General features: G+C 32.6%; 1 protein-coding gene and 1 long non-coding RNA gene across 2 annotated transcripts in view; one reads left to right on the top strand and one right to left on the bottom strand.

Annotated features, from left to right (window-relative positions):
- The window catches only part of LOC119608720, a 100,474-nt gene extending 78,967 nt beyond the window's left edge, over window positions 1-21,507 (bottom strand). Inside the window, exon 1 of the long non-coding RNA XR_005231834.1 lies at window positions 21,185-21,507. This is a non-coding gene — a long non-coding RNA (uncharacterized LOC119608720). The remainder of the gene's footprint in view (window positions 1-21,184) is intronic.
- LOC119608715 (protein eyes shut-like) overlaps window positions 1-21,740 on the top strand; it is a 79,833-nt gene that overhangs the window by 53,781 nt on the left and 4,312 nt on the right. The window contains 6 exon segments of the mRNA XM_037963235.1: window positions 2,409-2,701; window positions 3,063-3,723; window positions 3,956-4,119; window positions 6,078-6,809; window positions 6,874-7,116; window positions 11,028-11,555. Of these exon segments, the coding sequence (XP_037819163.1) occupies window positions 2,409-2,701; window positions 3,063-3,723; window positions 3,956-4,119; window positions 6,078-6,809; window positions 6,874-7,116; window positions 11,028-11,555 (2,621 nt within the window).

Below are 21,740 nucleotides of genomic sequence, written 5' to 3'. Positions count from 1 at the left end.
ATATTAGTAGTAGAGATTTTTATATTTTATCTTATGGCTTTACTATTTTTTGCCTTGAAATTTACTCTTATAAAAATAGAAATTTAAACAAGTACAAAAGTATAGTTGGAATACCTTATCTGATATAATACCCTATAACGATAATTCTATAATAATTATATGCCAAACGAATAGTTTTCATATAATTTTCGGAAAGCGACTTAATAGAATCGAATATTTGTTGTTCGACTGTTTGATGGACCTACATACAAGTATTACCAAATATTACAAACTTTAACACAAATGCATAATACCCTCTCCACTATGGTAGTTTTCGGTATAAAAATGTGATATGAGAATAAATGTAAAATCAATGTAAGTGATTTCTTTGTGCTTATAATACAAAATGTAAAATAATTCGTACAAGATTTGGTTAAATTAAAATGGATAAAACTTAAATACTGCAAAAAAGTAAATATGTTAAAAAACGAACTAAGTATGTTTGTGTAAAAACTACCCTTTAAAAATATGAATTAAGAAAATAGCAAAAAAAAATTCCCAATCGGTTAAAGTTTTCATCAAAAGCCGATTAAAAAGCCTGTGATCATTAAATTTTTTATAATTTTTTTTAGACGTTTTTTAAACCACTTCCATTTTCTTTTTGTTTAATTTAATCTATAAGGCTATACGAGGGTTGTTCACTTATCTAAAGCTTTAAAAAACACTTCTAGTTCTAATTCAGTTCTAGTTCAGTTCTAGTTCAGTTCTAGTTCAGTTCTAGTTCTAGTTCAGCTCTAGTTCAGCTCTAGTTTCAGTTCTAGTTCAGTTCATTCAGTTCTAGTTCAGTTCTAGTTCAGTTCTAGTTCAGTTCTAGTTCAGTTCTAGTTCAGTTCTAGTTCAGTTCTAGTTTTAGTTCAGTTCTAGTTCAGTTCTAGTTCAGTTCTAGTTCAGTTCGTTTCAGTTCATCGTTCAGTTCAGTTCGTTCTAGTTCAGTTCTAGTTCAGTTCTAGTTCAGTTCTAGTTCAGTTCTAGTTCAGTTCTAGTTCAGTTCTAGTTCAGTTCTAGTTCAGTTCTAGTTCAGTTCTAGTTCAGTTCTAGTTCAGTTCTAGTTCAGTTCTAGTTCAGTTCTAGTTCAGTTCTAGTTCAGTTCTAGTTCAGTTCTAGTTCAGTTCTAGTTCAGTTCTAGTTCAGTTCTAGTTCAGTTCTAGTTCAGTTCTAGTTCAGTTCTAGTTCAGTTCTAGTTCAGTTCTAGTTCAGTTCTAGTTCAGTTCTAGTTCAGTTCTAGTTCAGTTCTAGTTCAGTTCTAGTTCAGTTCTAGTTCAGTTCTAGTTCAGTTCTAGTTCAGTTCTAGTTCAGTTCTAGTTCAGTTCTAGTTCAGTTCTAGTTCAGTTCTAGTTCAGTTCTAGTTCAGTTCTAGTTCAGTTCTAGTTCAGTTCTAGTTCAGTTCTAGTTCAGTTCTAGTTCAGTTCTAGTTCAGTTCTAGTTCAGTTCTAGTTCAGTTCTAGTTCAGTTCTAGTTCAGTTCTAGTTCAGTTCTAGTTCAGTTCTAGTTCAGTTCTAGTTCAGTTCTAGTTCAGTTCTTTCAGTTAGTTCAGTTCTAGTTCAGTTCTAGTTCAGTTCTAGTTCAGTTCTAGTTCAGTTCTAGTTCAGTTCTAGTTCAGTTCTAGTTCAGTTCTAGTTCAGTTCTAGTTCATTCTAGTTCAGTTCTAGTTCAGTTCTAGTTCAGTTCTAGTTCAGTTCTAGTTCAGTTCTAGTTCAGTTCTAGTTCAGTTCTAGTTCAGTTCTAGTTCAGTTCTAGTTCAGTTCTAGTTCAGTTCTAGTTCAGTTCTAGTTCAGTTCTAGTTCAGTTCTAGTTCAGTTCTAGTTCAGTTCTAGTTCAGTTCTAGTTCAGTTCTAGTTCAGTTCTAGTTCAGTTCTAGTTCAGTTCTAGTTCAGTTCTAGTTCAGTTCTAGTTCAGTTCTAGTTCAGTTCTAGTTCAGTTCTAGTTCAGTTCTAGTTCAGTTCTAGTTCAGTTCTAGTTCAGTTTAGTTCAGTTCTAGTTCAGTTCTAGTTCAGTTCTAGTTCAGTTCTAGTTCAGTTCTAGTTCAGTTTCTAGTTCAGTTCTAGTTCAGTTCTAGTTCAGTTCTAGTTCAGTTCTAGTTCAGTTCTAGTTCAGTTCTAGTTCATTCTAGTTCAGTTCTAGTTCAGTTCTAGTTCAGTTCTAGTTCAGTTCTAGTTCAGTTCTAGTTCAGTTCTAGTTCAGTTCTAGTTCAGTTCTAGTTCAGTTCTAGTTCAGTTCTAGTTCAGTTCTAGTTCAGTTCTAGTTCAGTTCTAGTTCAGTTCTAGTTCAGTTCAGTTCTAGTTCTGTTCCAAATCAGTTATAATTTAATTCTATTTTCGTTAAAATCTCAAACTTTGTTCAATTCCAAAAATTTTCTCTTTCTTTTCCAGTGACGCCTTGGATGGTTTTGGCATAACCGAATGCGGTTCATTGGCCTGTCTCTCGAGTCCCTGTCGCAACGGAGCGGCCTGTATAAAAATCGAAACAAACGAGATAGATGAAAACGGTGACAAGTTAGAGAAATGGAAATGTAAGTGTCCCACAGGCTATATGGGACCAACATGCGAGATATCAGTGTGTGAAGATAATCCCTGTCAGTATGGAGGAACATGTGTACAATTTCCAGGCAGTGGTTATTTATGTCTGTGTCCATTGGGCAAGCATGGTCACTATTGTGAACACAGTAAGTTTAAATCTAAAAACTAAAGAGTGTTTAAAGGAACCCATGCCCATTTAAAGGAATAGAGAGTCAAGAAATCCTCATTGCCATAACATAAAATTTGAGTTTTGTTTTCGATTTTTTAATTTTCTAATTTTTTGGTAAGTTTTATTATTATAATTTATTTTAGTTTTTCTGTTTAAACAAATGGTCATCACTTTTTGTGGTTAAGACTTTTAACTAATATTATTTTGTGTTTTTATCCCAATTATTTCCCAACTAAACAAAAAAAACTAAATCCACAACTTATACCTCTCTATCTATGTAACAAAAGCATTCCTTCCTCCTTTATCTATATTCCTTGATGCAACTGCAAATTTTTCAGATTTGGAGGTGGCTTTGCCCTCATTTTCGGGCAGTGTCAATGGTTTGTCATCCTTTGTGGCCTACACCGTGCCCATACCTTTGGAATACTCCATGGAATTGAGTTTCAAGATTTTACCACAAACCATGTCACAAATAGCTTTGTTGGCTTTCTTGGGTCAACCGGGCTATCATGATGAAAAGAGCGATCATTTAGCCATTAGTTTCATACAGGGTTATATAATGTTGACTTGGAATTTGGGTGCCGGCCCTCGTAGAATATTTACACAAAAGCCTATTGATTTTCGTTTGGATGCTCCACGTGTGCCATATGAAATTAAAGTGGGTCGCATTGGTCGCCAAGCCTGGCTGTCGGTTGATGGCAAATTTAATATCACCGGTCGTTCCCCAGGCAGTGTCAGTCGTATGGATGTTATGCCTATCTTATATTTGGGTGGTCATGAGATGGCCAATTTCAATACATTACCCCACGATTTGCCATTACATTCTGGCTTTCAAGGTTGTATTTACGATGTTCATCTTAAGGCTGGTCAAGTCACGGTGCCATTGCAGGAGACGCGCGGTGTACGCGGTAGAGGAGTGGGACAATGTGGCACCAGAGAATGCCATCGACATGCATGTCAACATGATGGCGCTTGTCTTCAACATGGAGCGACATTTACGTAAGTTACGCAACACACACACACAATCTCATTCACACAGAAAAACACACTTCCACTCACACTCTCACGCCAACTGTCCAATGCCATTTCAGACAATTAATAGTTGACAATTGTATATGAAATGCTGGGCTATATTCTACATATTTTTACATCCATATTTTTCCATTTTGTTTTTATGCTTTCCCATTCATTGGACGACAATTAATATAACAACAATGATGGACAACAATAGTTGCATTTGTCAAGAGGGTTGGTATGGACCATTATGCGCCCAGCCTACAAATCCTTGTGATTCATTTAACAATAAATGTTCGGACGATTCTACATGTGTGCCACTTGTCAACGGATATGAATGTGATTGTCCTGTCGGTAGAACGGGTAAAAATTGTGATGAAGGTAAGTAATTATGGTCGCACAGAAAAACAACAACAAAAAATTATAACGAAAAACAAAAATTACCTTCAAAATTACAAACAAAAAAATGTATATTAAACAGTGGTGTAGAGCCAATTATTGACATGTTGTGGTCAATGATAAATGTTTTCGGGTGTTAAAGTGTTGCAAGTTTTGTACTTTATTTTGTTACCAAAAAGGTATTGAAATATATTTGTGCAGAAAAATGTTATACAATTTATTTTATGACATGTGTTTTGTAATTGTTAAAGGACTTTTTCATGTCAAATAGATTTAATTTTAGTTGGTAAATGTTTATTAATTAAAAAATACGCCCGAAAATGAACTGTTGGAGTGAGAAACGTCGAAGAGTGGGAAATGTCAATAATGTGGTATGTTAGTTCCATGAGGGGTTAAAACTTGTTTTTTCGTATGTGTAGAACGTAACTTTTCAAACTCTAAATTATCTGTCTAAAAGGGGCTCTACATATCACTGATAATTAATATTCATAGATCCAAATGAACTGTTGATTTTATGCCTAAAGGAGTCCCCTTCAACTCTTTAAATCAATACAATGGGTACATGGATCAATGGACTTAAAACTGTGTTCATTTGTCAAAATTCCGAAAAATATTTATTACTGGTTGTCCTTTTACTTTTCATCAAGGAAATTTTGTAAATTTGTACAAGTTAATCATAACTGGACCGACCCATTTGTAATATAAAAGATAGATCCATTAGCTGCTGTAAGAATATTTTTCTAAAATTTCTTGACCGATCTTGTTTAACAGTTCTCTATATCTTTCATCCTGTAGTGTAGTGCTCTTTCTAAAAGCCACAAATCGAAAATAGTTTGAAACAATTTTGGGGAAATTGGCATTCAAAGAGTCCTTATGGAAAGGCGAAGAATCGAGTAAGAGGAAACTTAAATTTCAGACATCAAGTATTTATGAAAACCACTAGCATAAGCTTAAAATTAAAGTTCAATGAGTTCTCTAAAAGTCGGCTTCTTCAGACATCAAAAGTGTCGCAAATTAGTTCATTTTTTATCGAATATCCGGGTTGATAGTTGAATTTATAGAGGTTCTAAATACAGCTTTTTATAGGGAATCTCTCAAAGAGATTTTCAGCAATTTGGGACTGGGACTCTGTTAGGATGCGCTATCACCTGGTAGATGTTCTAAATACTATTATTTTTATGAAATCTTCTTTGAACCTTAAATGCTGAACATCTCTCTATAAGATGACGAAACATTAGAGACTTGGACTCTTTTGGATACCATGTCACTTGATTTTCTTTAAAACTGGTAAAAGGCGATATTAATTTACAGCAGAGGACTCTCATTAACATATTTGATCATTATATTTGTTCGACTGCATATTCCTCGATCTTATTAGCAACAGTCACATGTCTATCATTGTTTCTTGGGAATCTATGACATACCTCCCAAATCACGAGTTTTTCTAAAGAGATACTGGAGATTGCAGTCGTTGCCTGGCCGTTATAGATTGAAGATTTGAATGACCAAAATCCGTCCATCAAGCTGATGATGAAAGAAGACCTAGAAGAAACCATAATCTGTAAAAGTATAGCACGACATACTTTTACAGATTATTTGTTATCAAATCAGATTATCTTTTTCGAAACACAGCTATCGATCATGTTCTGCATAAAGAGATTTGGTGGGTTTAGTCCTCATCAATACAAACACATGACATTACAAAAAAGTCAAGGATTTTACTGAAAGGGAGAACATATGATCACATAATTTGGTGTTAACGTTCCAAATAATAGATCTTCAATATATGGGGCTCTAAATTTTCAACTCTAATTGATTTTCAAAAAACATTTCGTCCATGAATCTTGAAGTTTTTCCTTCGCACGTTATTATAACTTTTCACAAATATCTTTCACATCACTTTTTCTCTAAACTAAAAACTGTTTTTTAATCCCCCACAGAAATTCGTGCCCTCAGTGATGTCAGCTTAACCGGAAGACGTTCTTATTTGGCCGTAAGATGGCCATATCTCTACGATAATTCCGATAAAATAGGTGCCAAACGTTCGCAAATGATAAGCTATCGTAATTTCACCAAAAAACTAATGCCACCCAAACCCATCTCATCAACGAATCAACATTTTGTTATGAAACTACTTAATGAAGTGGAAAAACAGCGTAGTTTTTCACCCGTACCCCTAATGGGTTCAAAATCTTTCGAAGAACATCATCGTGTACAATTCTTCTTTATAGAATTCCAATTAAGACCGCTATCGGAAAGAGGCCTGCTATTGTATTTTGGCACTCTTAACAATAATCTAGATAAGAAAATCGGCTTTGTTTCATTGTCTCTGCAAGGAGGTGTAGTGGAATTCCGTATATCGGGACCCAGTAATCATGTAACTGTAGTGCGTAGTGTACGTATGTTGGCTATAGGAGAATGGCATAAAATTAAAATGGCTCAACGTGGTAGATGGTTAACGTTGTGGGTGGAGGGTAGTGCCTCATCGGCTTTGGCTCCCTCGGCGGAAGTGTTAATAGAACCAGATGCTCTTTTGTATGTTGGAGGTCTTAAGGATCTATCGAAATTGCCTCACAATGCTATATCTGGTTTCCCTATACCTTTCCGCGGCTGTGTACGTGGTTTGGTGGTGAGTGGCACAAGGATTGTTTTGAATGAAACAAATATTATAGGTGAGTTGAAATGATTGAAGAGGAAAAATCTTTACAGAGATAAATTTATATATATATATTTCAGAATCCCGCAATATTCGCGATTGTGATGGTACTGCTTGCGGCGGTGATTCCTGTGAAGCTGGTGGCCATTGTTGGTTAGATGAAAAGTTACAACCTCATTGCATTTGTCCAGAATATGCCAAGGGAGATCGCTGTGAATATTCGGAAACTTGCAAGTTAATACCTTGCAAAAATAATGGTCGCTGCTTGAGAAGTGGTCGTTGCTCGTGTCCCAATGGTTGGGGTGGTTTCTATTGTGAAATTGGTAAGTGGAAAAACACAAGAATTTAGATTAAGGAAGTCAATAGAATCATCAAATCTATAGAACCAAGGATGAACCAAGTATTTGCAATTTTTGCTAGTTCTAACTTTTTTCTAACTGAGAGGGTACTTTTTAGGGTTAAAAGTACTAATTTACTTTTCGTTTATAGACTAGTATATGGACTAGTACATGGACTAGTTCATATACTAGAATATTGACTAGTCTATGGACTAAACTATTGAGATGTCTACAGACTAGTATATTGACTAGTCAAAGGACTATTCTACACACTAATCTATTATCTAGTCCATGGTCTAGACCACTAGCTTATATTGTCTATCATGTGGAATATCGACAAGTCTATGGTCAAGTCAATTGACTATGGACTAGTCTATTGACTTCAATATGGTCTAGTCTATTGGCAAGTCTATGAACTATAGTATTGACTAGTCTAGGGACTACCCTAAGGACTAGTCAATAGGCTATGGACAAGACCATGAACTGGTCTATGAATAACTCTACTAACCGGCCTATGGACTAGTCTCTTCACTATTCTATTGACCAGAATTTAGTTTATTAACTAGTCATTGGGCTAGCCTAAGAACTAGTCAATAGACTATACACTAAACTACTGACTAGTCTATGGAGTAAAAAATTGTGTAAAGACCAGTCTTTAGTAGTTTGACTAATTCTATTGATTAATCTAGGGCATAGTCCACAGATAAAGAATAACACTTGCTAAGTTCAAGAACGTGTATCAGTCTCCATTTCTTTTAAGCCCAATATATAGTTTGACTATTACATCTATTTTTGAACTTTGAATTCTCTTATTGATAACTGAATGCTAAACAATAATTAAGTAAAATTTTAAATCTATTAATCATTTACAATCTATAAAAAAAAAATAAAATAAAAAAGTACCAGTAAAAATGTATGAATATTTAATCACATGACAAAAAGTTATTAACTTTTTTTTCAGTTGTTTATAACTTTTTTTTTAACTGCTTTTAATTTTAAATTAAGCAAAACGAGCAGTAAACTAAAAAGTAAAAAAAAAGTACAAAACAATATTTTAAATGAACAAAAAAAAAGCTATAAAGTTGGCATTAAATCATACAAAAGTAGACATGCAAAAAAAAACAAAAGTTGTTAACAAAAAAAACGTTTTAAATTAATTTTCATAAATGTACCAAAAAAAATACATAGCTTGAAAAAAAAATTAATAAACTAGAGTTGAAACTAAAACAAAAACCAAAAGTAAAGTAAAACTAGGAGAAATAATGACGAGAAGCATTAAAAATCGTTATAAAAACAATATGCAAACTAAAGATAATAAACAAGTTTTAAATTTCAAATAGTATTCAAAGTGAGAAAAACGCAATATTTGAAGAAGATGAGGAAAACAACTAACATAAACAGGGTTGCCAATGAAGTCTTAATTTTTTTAGCAAAAACTCTCTATATTACAAACAATTTAACAAATTAAAAGGAAAATTTCTTAATTTTATTATTTTCATTTTTTACAAACCTGGCAACCTTGTCTAAAACATGTCGACAAATAGTGCTGAATATTTTCCAAACATAAACAACACCGAAGAATTAAGTGAAGCGCTAACTGTAGTCATCAGCTGATTATTATAATATTGCTGTTTTTGTTACTTTTTGGTAGCGGGTTTCATATTGTTCTTTTGTTGAAACTTTTGTTTAAAAAAACAACAAAGTTAAAGAAAACGTTATAATTTGAAAAAAAAAATCATGAGATTCTCAAGAAGTCATATAAAAATTTCATAAAATACGTTCGAGTGCAAAAAGATTAAATGTAAAGAGGTAAATGAAGACAAAAAGCAAAATGTAAACAAAAACACTAAAATCGGCATAAACAGAGAAGACCCAACGAAAGGCGTCATGTAATTTAGAAAAAATGTATCGATAGGTTTTATTCTTTTTAGAAAATAGAAAGGATTTCTTTAATTTTGAATAGAAGTTCTATAGATAATTTACTTTTGTAATGAAAAATTATCGATAACTTTAGTTTTCAATGGAAAATTTATCGATAACTTAAATTTTTATAGAAAATTTAGCGATAACTTTAAGTGCCAATTGAAAATGTATCAATAACTATAATTTTCCATAGAAAATTTATAGATAACTTTAATTTTTAATAGAAAATTTATCGATAGCATTAATTTTTAATAGAAAATTTATCGATAACTTAATTTTCTATAACTTCAATTTTCTATAGAAAATTTACCGATAACTTTAATTTTATGAAGAATAATTATCGATAACTTTAATATTATGTATCAATAACTCTAGTCTCTTGTAGAAATTTCACCGATAACTTTAATTTTCTATTGAAAATTTAGCGATAATTTATCGATAACTTCAATTTTCTATAAAAAAGTCATCGATAACTATAATTTTCTAAAGAAATATTATCGATAACTTTATTTTCTATAGAAAATTTATAAAAAAGTCATCGATAACTATAATTTTCTAAAGAAATTTTATCGATAACTATAATTTTATAAAGAAATATTATCGATAACTTTATTTTCTATAGAAAATTTATCGATAACTTTATTTTCTATAGAAAATTTATCGATAACTTTATTTTCTATAGAAAATGTATCGATAACTTTAATGTTCTATAGAAAATGTATCGATAACTTTAATTTTCTATAGAAAATGTATCGATAACTTTAATTTTCTATAGAAAATTTACCGATAACTTTAATGTACTATAGAAAATTTATCGATAACTTTAATTTTCAAAAGAAAATTTATCGATAACATTAATTTTCTATAGAAAATTTATTGATAACTTTATTTTTCTATAGAAAATTTATCGATATCTTCAATATTCTATAAAAAATTTATCGATAACTTTAATTTTCTATAGAAAATTTATCGATAACTTAAATTTTCTATAGAAATTTTATCGATAACTTTAATTTTCTATAGAAAATTTATCGATAACTTTAATTTTCTATAGAAAATGTATCGATAATTACCGATAACTTACATAATCTAGAGAAAATATAACGATAACTTTATTTTGAATAAAAAATGTATCGTTAACTTTCATTTTCTATAGAAAATTGAACCATAATTCTAGTCTCTTATAAAAAATTTACCGATAACTAAAATTTCTATAGAAAATGTATCGGTAACTGTAATTTTCTATAAAAAATTTATCGATAACCTTAATTTTTTATAGAAAATTTATCGATAACTTCAATTTTGTATAAAAATATATCGATAACTTTAATTTTCTATGGAAAATTTGGCGAACATTTATCGTTAACTTTAATTAACTATAAAAAATTTATTGTTAAACAACTAAAATAATACAACACAATTTGGCATTATTTTATTTACTTGGGATCGACTGCACGTACCAGATCCCAAAGATATCAGCGTGACCCTTAAAAAAACTAAAAGCAAAAAAAAATCAGTTAAACATTTTATATACCTTTTATGGCCACTAACGAACACTAACAAAATTCGAAACGAACGTTTTAAAGGTACAATAGTTGCTTTTGAAAATTATAATTAATTAAGGGAAAGATAAATCAAATTTATCTACCCATCTCTGTTAAAAACTCTCAACTCAATAAACATTAAAAACAAGTGTATTGTTAGTGTGCGAAAATATAAGAACCACAATTCTGGTAAACAAATTAATAGAATAACAACAATGATAATAAAAAAAGTCTGAGAGTTTTGCGACACTACAAAATAATGAGATCAGGGTTAAATATGTAGCCGATCTACACACAATACCAACATTCTTCATTTCTTCTAGACACAACAAGTTTCTCTTTTTTACAATTTTATTCATATAACAATTTGTAATTCATTTTCCCTTATATTTCTGTTTTTCTTCCACCTTCTATGTTACGTTACGACAGCATTGAGCAAACCAACAACACCAAGTTTTCGTGGCAACAGTTATTTGATCTTGCCACCACCACGCATTCCCATGAAAGACAAACGTAAAGGTCCCTCTATGTACATACGACCACGAGAAGCTTTACAAATCTCATTGAATTTCTCAACAATTGAACCGGATGGTTTGCTAATATGGAGTGAACATGATCGTATGAAATTCTTAGGTTTAGGTTTGGAAAATGGTCATCTTAAAATTGCCAGCAATTTATTGGGTTCTGACAATGATACGGTAGCAACACCGGCAAGTGGTTTCATTACCGATGGCAGTTGGCATATGGCTAAGGTAATAGTGGATCGTGGCAAATTGGAATTGCAATTGGATGGTGAAGTGATATTTACGGAAAAGTTGGCATTACAAGAGTTAATGCAACAGCAACAGCAGCAGAGTTCGAGTACACAGTCGCCGTATCGAACGAGCAGAAGAAATTCGTTGGTAACGAGAAGGGGTAAAGAGCCAACGGTTACGTATGAGGATATCTTCTATGTGGGTAAGTAAAGGAAAATTTATCAATATCTTAAAAATTTTTCCAAAAAAAAACTGATAACTTTGATTTTATCGAACGAGAAAAGTCATCGATAACTTTGATTTTCTATAGAAAAGCTATCGATAACTTAAATATTCTATAGAAAAGTTATCGATAACTTTGATTTTTTATAAAAATGTTATCGATAACTTAAATTTTCTATAAACAATTTGTTGAAAATTTTAGTTTAAAGACTTAAAAACTTTGGTTTTATATAGAACAGCTATCGATAACTATAATTGTCTCCAGAATATTTATCGATAACTTAAATTTTATATAAAAAAGTTATCGATAACATTAGTTTCTTTAGAATAACAGAAATTTACTAAAGACAATTTATTGATAATTTTGGTTTTAGAAAAAATTAACGATAAGTTTGATTTTCTATAAGAAAAACAGCTGATCCTTAAGTAAATAAACCACCGAAGCCAAACAGTGTCAGTGAAAACTGTTGTTTTTTCTCAAAATCAAATTTGTTCAAAAATTTCCCCAGCCATTTTTATTTCTTTAATAAAATTCCTCACTGATAATTTTAATCCAAAGCAAATGCTTTTTGCCACTGATTTACTTTAAGTTGAACTTTAAACTTAAATTTCTTACTTTTATCTTCACATTTTCTTTCTTTTACATGTTTTCTCTCTATCTCTCTTTTCTGATTAACATCTGGCATCTTGGTTTATTATTTTTCTTCATTCATTAATAAAACCATTGATGGTTGTCGGTCGGTCGTATGTATGTTGTTCAGTCTATTGCTGCTACATATACTTTCAAATTGTTGCACATGTTATAAAAATTGTTGGTAACCAACAATAACAACAGCTGTAATGTGCATTGAACATTTAAATTGTTTAAAAACAAAAAAGAAAAACATAAAATGCCATAGTGTAAACGCCAAAGGGCAGACAGGCAAACCAACAGAGACACTGAACACTTTAAATATGGGAGTTGTTGAGGAGGAGAGAGTCAGAGACTATGGAAGAATTTTAAACTAAAGAAGAGTAATATAATAAATCAGGAACAAAAGAAAAATCGAAATTGTAAATGTAGTTTTTTTATTTCAATTGTAGCAAGAATTAAATTATTTAATTGTTGTTGAAGTAGAGGTTGTTAGCTTAGATTTGATACATCGTTAGAAAAAAGATTTCCTCTGGGAATTTTTTTTCGCTAAGAGCTTTAAATGTAAAGAAATTCCGACCGTGAAGAACTCTAATTTGACAACACCTTTTCCTGTATTTCCAGTAGTTTTTAGAAATAGAAACTCTCCAGTGCAATTTCACGAAATGTTCATGTTATGTGGCCACTCTATCAGCGTGCCATTAAACTATATTATCTGCGGATACAGGTTGGCTCTGACCGAAGAGGTTTCGAAGCTCTACTATATAAATCCGACTGAATTTGATCTGAATGAATGCATTTAGACTTTAGATGCTCCATGATGTCTAATTCTTGACTCTGGCTCATAGACCCGACGAGTTATGTAGGCACTGACTTCTTACTAAAATTCTATATGGGGATGGCGAGGGATCAAATTGCACTATTTGGTATTACTAAAATATCTGAATAAAGATACTTGATTTTTCTCATGCCTAAGCAGTGATTTTCTGGTAATACAAGAAGTAGTTGTTTGAAGGACAATTAGTTAGATGTAGTTCTGGTTATTAGTGAAGACTTCTTCGGGGATAACATGGTGACTGTAATTGAACACCAGTAACGGAAAGAAAAGTTGGCTAAATAAACGAAAAGTCGACTTTTCGACTTTTTTCATTTAGTTAAAAGTCGACTTTTCGACTTTTTGCATTTTATGAAAAGTCGATTTTTCGACTTTTTTCATTTAAATAAAAGTCGACTTTTAGACTTTTCGACTATAAGTATTTTATAAATAGTCCGACTTTTCGACTTTTTTCCGACTTTTCGACTTTTTTCGAATTTTCGACTTTTGCCGACTTTTTTCGACTTTTTCCGACATTTCGATTTTTTCGACTTTTTGACTATTTTCGACTTCTTTCTACTTTTTTCCGACTATTTTTTGACTTTTTTCGAGTTTTTCCGACTATTTTAGAGTTTTTGACTTTTTTTGACTATTTTTGACTTGTTTCTACAATTTTCGAGTTTTCGACTTGTTTCGACTTTCCGACTTTTTTCGACTTTTTTCGACTTTTACCAACTTTTCGACTTTTTCCGACTTTCCGACTTTTTACGACTTTCTTCGACTTTTTTCGACTTTCTTCGACTTTTTTCGACTTATCGACTTTTTTCGACTTTCAGACTTTTCGACTTTTATTAACAAAGTCGACTTTTCGACTTTTTTCACAGATGATAGTCGAGTTATCGACTTTTTTGGAACAAAATAGTCGACTTCGACTTTTCGACAAAAAGTCGATGGTTCGATTATTCGAAAGTCGATTTATAGAACCCTATGGCTAAATGCTCAATGTATGTGCTAGTAGTACATTTCGGGAAAATCTTTATCGGCAAAGCTGCATCAAACCCCATTATTTTAGAGAATAATTTAAGTCATCCCCTGGAAGATATTATAACTATTCCTGAACAATGATGTGACTTTTCAGAGGCCCAAAAACGAGGGGTGTTTTTAACCATATGACTGAATAGTGCTTATGGTTGAAGAAGAATAACATGTTCTGCTTATAAGTGGGTGTATCTTTGGATTATTCAGCACCTCGAATCATTATCATCGCATTATTACAATATCCGAATAAAAAGTTGAGTAATAGAAGTGTAATAGGAGCATCCGCCGGGTTTACGATGAGGGCTATTATTGTCATTGCCTCCGAGCCACTTGGAGCTGGGACGCAAGAGATTAGATTGAGATCTATAACAAAGTGTTAGTATTACGTACAGAAAAGTTCATCAGTTTTAAAAGTCAGAGAAGGAAATGGATCGTTTAGTCTATACAGTGTATAAGATCACGAATATATTAGACGAAAACACGTTAGTAATGGGAAATGTCGGAAATGTCCATCCTTTATGAAAGTACAATAAAACTTTGAGATCCGAAACACTTAGAACAAGATTTCAGAGCTTTTTGTGTCATTCAGAGAAGTGAATTACTTTGAACACCAAGTAGTTAAGACCACAATATATTAGGTCATCAATCTGTTACCATACAGATATGAAAGTAGAACTTTTTTCAAATATCCTCTAGCACAAGTTTGTCTATCCATCCGTTTGCTTGTTGAAAGTACGATAAAGTCATGAGTTTTGAAAAACTTGGAATAGGAATAAGAAATTACAGAGTTCTTCGTGCAATTATGAGGTGCTTGTTGAAAGTACGATAAAGTCATGAGTTTTGAAACACTTGGAATAGGAATAAGAAATTACAGAGTTCTTCGTGCAATTATGAGGTGGGAGTGAATCGTTTAGTCCATGTTCCTCTTGTCAAGGCACTTGAAACATTGGATATCGGGTCTGTATGCTAACATAAAGCCTTCAGAGTAGAACCTTTTTGGACCTGTCTATCCATCCATATGCCTATGGGATGTACGATAAAGCCTTGAGTTTTGAAACACTTGAAGTAGGAATAACAAAATACATAGTTCTTCGTGTAATTCAGATGTGGAAGTGAATCGTTTAGTCCATGTTCTTCGTTGTATCCATCAAGGCACGTGAAACATTGGATATTCGGTCTGACTGTTACCAACAAGACCAACAAGTCACGTAAGCACTAATTATCCGACCTGTTTGTACATCAATATGCGAGTTATTTAGAGACGAGGTTAAATCATTTAGTCATTCAAAATCCACCATAATGAGGCCGTTAGGGAATGCAAAAAAAGACGATGTCCGATGTGTCTGTTACGAGAATATCATGAGATATTCTCATAACATTAAATGTTCTCTGCAAATCCAAAATTATACCGGGATTTTAAAATTGTCTGTGAGACAAATATAACATCATGGACTTACCAAAAGTTGTAATGAATTCTTTTGCGAGCCACTTAACTTTTAATAATTACTGGAATATTTTTTAACATTTAACTTGTCTTACACCAAAATTTTTTGGTACTTCTACGACTTTTTTCACACTCTTTCAACTTGTATACCCAGCACCAACTTTAGAAAGTTGTCACACAAAGAAATTACACTTCAATGCGAAAAAATATGTGTGGAAAATGAAAAAGGGAATTGATTAATTACTTTTAATTGTAGTTATTTTCAGTTGTTAGCTGTTACTGCAGTTGGTAGTTGGTGGTAGTAAAACTTTAATTACTCTAAAATTATCTCACACAAGTTGACATTGCAGAAAATGGCGGCAAATAGACATTTAATGTTTTTTAACTTGACACTTCCTTTTTTAATTGATTTCCTTTGTTTAATATAACAGTTATTACTAAGATTTCCATTTTCTTTATGACATTTACACTTTATTTCTTACTTTTTTCGTATTTTCTTGTATTCGAAGTTATTTTTTTTTTTAATTTAATTTCACAACTTATTTTCTTTTAATTGAAATTTAATAATAAGGAAAAAAATATTATTAGATTGTAATCTTAACGACCCGGCATTAATTGTGTTTTCTTTCGATGGTTTTTTTTTCTTACGGCTTTAATGTGTCTCGTCTTAAAACTTTTGTATGACTGGCTTTGTGTGGCTGACTGCCTGTTGGTTGCTGAGATGTTGACCAACTTTAACTTGCGAACTCTAACACATCACTCTCCCATATTCTCACATTTTCACATTTAGTCAGACAGACGCTCCAACTGAGGCAGGCTACTTTACAAAACGACATACAAATTCATTGGAATCAACAGGCATCAGCAGCCACAATAAGAAGCTAACTAATACAGAAAAACAATAACAACAATAAACCACCGAACCATTAACGTTGTATCTTTGCGATGCACTGTTTCTTTGAACTTTTATGATTCTTTTTTAGTGTTGTTTTTGTTTGTTTGTGTACCCTACAAATGAAACGGTATGTTTTGGGAGCACTCAATTCACGAATTCCAGAAATAAGTTTCAAAGCCTTTGGTCTAACGTTAGCAATAAACGATATGTTTATAAAGGCAGTCCCTATTACGCAAGCTTCCTTTGAATTATTCTTTCCAGGTTAAGAAACTCTAATAGTCGTTGAATGCGAAATTTGAACGTTCCTTCCCATTACATTATATAAATCTGGTCATTCCCAGTTCCAAACAAATCTCCATCTTCCAAGGGTAATCGTTAAAGGCCTTAACTTGGATCGTGTTTAGTTAGTTAGTTAGTTTGAAAGGAGGATGTATATACATCAAATCCAAAGAAATACACCTAGGCCTCTATCGGGCCTGTTGTGCGCTCCTTAACCAGTGCCTCAGGTGGGAATCGAACCCACCACCTCCGGTCCACCAGACTAGAACACTAACCTACCGGAGGCCACTGGATCGTGTTTAGGTTCACTAAATTTTTAAAATAAAAAGAACAGGATCCGTAAAATCCTTCCCTATTGAAACCTTTCACCTTTCTTGTTCCAATTAATCTTGGTATAGCTCCTCCATGCCAAATTTTGGATTAATTTTTTGATGATTTGTCATCATATCTCGGTAATAACGTTGCCATATAGTCTCCCATGTCTCCAATGGTAGACGACTTAAAATTAACTACGAAATTATTTTCCTGCCTACCAGCTCTGTTTTCCACTTATTTTCAAGTAGCTCCCTTATAAGTTCCCAGTTACCAAAACTCACTTAACCATTGTACTTGTTTTCAATGTGGTATTTGTGGTTGGTTATTTGTTAATGCTTGAATATGTTTGTCTTAACGTTACGCTTTGCTTATTTCAAATTCTTCTTTTTTTTTTTGTGTGTGTTTTATATCTCTCTTTATGTCTTCTCCGCTACTTCTATTACTTCAGATATTCTGTATATCTCTAGACGTTCTTTAGCAGCAAAACAAAAAAACACAGTCTTTGTAAACAATTTTTGTTTAAGTCAAGCTTAAAAAGAAACTTCACATCCAAAACGAAAATAATATTTAATGAGATAAAATAAAAAGTACGTAATAGTTAGAAGAAAGATGGTGAGAGAGAGAGGGGGGGGGGGGGCGTAAATAGAAGGGCAAACATTGGTGTAGCCATATAAATTTAAGCTCAAGTTCCCAAAATATTTGAAATTAAAATGGAAGTATTCAATTATTTTCAACTACATTTCTGATGTACAGATACAATTCCAATCCTATAGCCCCTATCCACTTGATCAATAACAAACGTAAATCATTTAAAATTGTTCAAGGAACCATAATGCTATTCATGGACCTCTTCTACATTTCATACGATATTGGTGATCCTCACTCATGTTTATACCCTACACCACTTTAGTGGGGAGGGTATATTGGATTTGTGCTGATGTTTGTAACATACAAAAATATTCGTCCTAGACCCACCTTAAAGTATACCAATCGGCTTAGAATCGTTTTCTGAGTCGATTAAGCTATGTCCGTCCGTCCGTCCGTCTGGCTGGCTGGCTGTCCATGTAAACCTTGTGCGCAAGGTACAGGTCGCAATTTTCAAGATAATTGGATGAAATTTGGCATGCACGTTTTATTTGACTCAAGGACGAAGCCTATTGAAAATGGTTAAAATCGGTCCATTATTTCACCTAGCCCCCATACAACAGAACCCCCCGAAAAGGGCTTCTGAGCTCATAATTATGTTAAATATACAGATATATCGATAAGATACGGTACAACTAAGTTTTATAGAAGTTTTGATGACCCTGCCAAATTTCATAAAGATCGGGCCACATTTGACCCTAGATGCCGTACAAAGTCCCCTTCAGAAAATTACTTGAATGTCCCAAATTAACTTATAAACACAAATATCGCGATGAAATTCAGCACAATCAAATATTATGTAAATATAAATATATTCACAAAATTTTATCGGGCTTGGTCCATATTTGCCCCTAGCCCCCATATAAAGCCTCTTTCAGAAAATTAGTTTTTCATCCATAAATTGCTTAAATGTATCGGAACAAGGGAATATTGAATATTATGAAAAATAAATCACATTTAATATTCATAACTGGTCGGCCTCGCCCGACTATAATTTCTTACTTGTTTTTATATGAAGAAAAATATTTTGATCGAGATTATCATTTAGAACCTCTCTATAAGCTCTATATCAATTACGATATCAAGTGGGACAGAATTGTTATTGTTTTCTCGTAGGTGATCATCTTTAAAGTTCTAACTTTCAGATGAAATTGTTCAAATATTGTTCAATTATTACTTTAAAATGATCTAATTGAGAGTACCAATAGGACCTTCTCTACAAGCGCTATATCTATTGGAATCGATAGGCATTGAGCGCGCTACTTTACTACAATCTTAAGTGGGCCAGAATTATTCTTCATTCCTGAAAGGTGATCGTCCTTGAAGAGCAACTTTCAGGATACATTCAACGACTGCAGAATTATCTACAAATCTTGTTCAATGCTTTTGCATACATATTTTCAGTGTAGCACTTTCAAGAGGTAAACTTATCGGAATCGAGTAATATTGAACAGGACTCTATAGGAAAGCATATTTTATCATGTATTTTATAATCGGAATCGAGTAATATTGAAATGGATTCTATAGGAAAGCTTATTTTGTCATGTATTTTATAATTCAGCGCCTGATGAATTCCTTGAGAGTCTGTACAAGATTTTGATCATTTGTAAGATCTACTAGAGGGCACTCAGGTAATAAGATTACCATGGATCACGAGTTCCTGCGAAATTATGATTAGGGGGAGGGTTTAGTTCCACTATCAGTGCGACGTATAACGTATTGCCATTGGATTTACAACCTGTACAGGTTTTGTCTACCACCGCTAACACAGGATTTTGCCAATATTCTCGCCAACAGTAATATCAAGTGCAAAGCTTTGAATCAGGATATATCAACGACCAATAGGAATGGAAATACTCATTTACAAATTGAAAGGGTTAGGTCATGCACTTAGCAAAAACTGCCTTCTACTTTCCCATGATAACGTCGCCTATTGCATATACATATGGAGACGGCAACTTTTCAAAAAAAAAAAAAAAATCACGAAGCGGACATAGCTGAAGGAATATTAAGCAAAACTCAAAAACAACAATCCTCATTGGAACCATAGAACTTTATAATATGGGAGTAGAAACAATTAAGAACCAATCATTATGAATATTTGTAGGGATTTTCCTTCTTATTCTGGGTCCTCATTAAATTCTAAGACGATCTAGCCATGTCTGTCCGTCCGTCTGTCTGTTGAAAGCACGATAGTGTCCGAATGGAAAGATCTAGAGGGTTGAAATTTCACATAAATATTTCTTATAGGTAAGGTTTGTTTGGTATTGAAAATGGGCAATATCGGTCCACGTTATCGGATAGCCCCCATACAAGTGGCCCCTCGAAAAGCAGCTTTAACAGCCATAACTTGTTTAAAAATACGAATATAGCGATGAAATTCGACATAAGTAAGTTTTTTGTGATCCAAAATCACTATGCAAAATTTTATGAGGATCGGTCCATAATTGACCCTACCCCCCATATAAGGTCCCCTTCAGAAAATGACTTTAACGCTCATTACTGGCTTAAAAATACTAGTATATAGATGAAATTCGACATAAGTAAGTTTCATATGAGTCAAAATCTATCTAAAAAATTTTATGTTGATCGGTCCATGATTGACCCTACCCCCCATATAAGGTCCCCTCCAGAAAATGACTGCAACGCTCATTAATGGTTTAAAAATACGAGTGTAGCGATGAAATTCGACACAAATAAATTTAATACGAACCAAATTCTGTCTACCAAATTTTATGAGGATCGACCCATAATTGACCCTACCCCCCTATATAAGGTCCCCTTCAGAAAATTACTTTAACGCTTATAACTGGCCTAAAAATATGAGTATATAGATGAAATTCGACATAAGTTTCATTCGAGTCAAACGAGGTTTGATGGTGGGTATATAAGATTCAGCATAGCCGAATATAACACTCTTACTTGTTCGTATTGCAACATCTACCTCAATCGAATCAATCAAAATCGTTTAACAATTTAGTTCCATAAATACAGAATACAAATGGAGTTAGGATAAATGCATTATCTGCAGAGGACCTTAATGTTCAAATTTGAAAACGTAACCATGTTATAAGAGAAGTGTTCTTTTCACTTTAGCATTGTGTATTAACAAATCTTAAACTATTTAGAAATAACTCCCAAATCCCCCGTACACTTGTTCACCCGCGTAATAGCTACAGCTGGCAACACTAATCCATAAGCAATTTTTGTTTATAAAGCGGCATGACTAAATTATTTTATAATGGTTATTAACATTATAATTGTTATTCTTATTGCTGTTACAAAATGTTTCTTCAACTGCTTCTTACTTCAATTCTTGTTTCTACAATTTAGTTTAGTTTTCTGCAAATTGTTCTGTTATTATTACGAATACTTTAATATAAAGCTTCCATGAGTTTAATAATCACATTATATTCAGCTGTTCAACAAACTCTGCCAAACTCTTTAGCTGACTGTCTGGACATTCTCTGGCTGCCCGTCAGTCATTTATTCTCGTTTTTTCCACTTTTCATCTTCTTAAACTTTCATTGTACTAAAGTTGAACTTACCTGTTGTGGTTTTTGTTTGTTTTATTGTTGTTGTTGTTGTGTGATTTGTTTTATTTTTCAACTTAATATTTTGTTATGGTTGTATGATCAACAAGACACATTCTCTTTTTTTTTTCTTAATATTTGTATTTTAATTCTTACGACACTTTGCACTTAAACACTTATTTCCATATGCCTTGACTTATATCTTTTATTTCATGTTCCTTTTTATTTATTTCTTATTTTTTTCTAATTTTCTAACAATTTTTTACACGATTTATGTTTAAAACCCGACCGTCGAATTAGCGTGCGTATTTAATACTGCTTTAAAACAGCTGTTTGTAGTGTTTTCTCACCAATTTGACAGTTCTACTTAACGGCATTTGTGTATGCGTGTATGTATGTATGTTTGTTTTTGTATTTAACCTGTTTTTCTACTAATGACTTAAACCATTGTTGATATTTTTGATTGACTTAACTAGTAGAGATGTGTTGTTGTTTAATTTCAAGTGGTGTATTTGTAAGTGTTGTTGATTTTTTCTAGAGAGTGGTGAAATTTCGTTATTTAGTGTAATAA

The sequence above is a fragment of the Lucilia sericata genome, unplaced genomic scaffold, assembly GCF_015586225.1.
Source record: "Lucilia sericata isolate MDLA Ls3-8-SP2 unplaced genomic scaffold, ASM1558622v1 Contig000875F_arrow, whole genome shotgun sequence".
In the NCBI taxonomy this organism is placed as follows: Eukaryota; Metazoa; Arthropoda; class Insecta; order Diptera; family Calliphoridae; genus Lucilia; species Lucilia sericata.
Note: the sequence above shows the minus strand (reverse complement) of the source record. Positions and strands in the feature narration are given on the sequence as shown.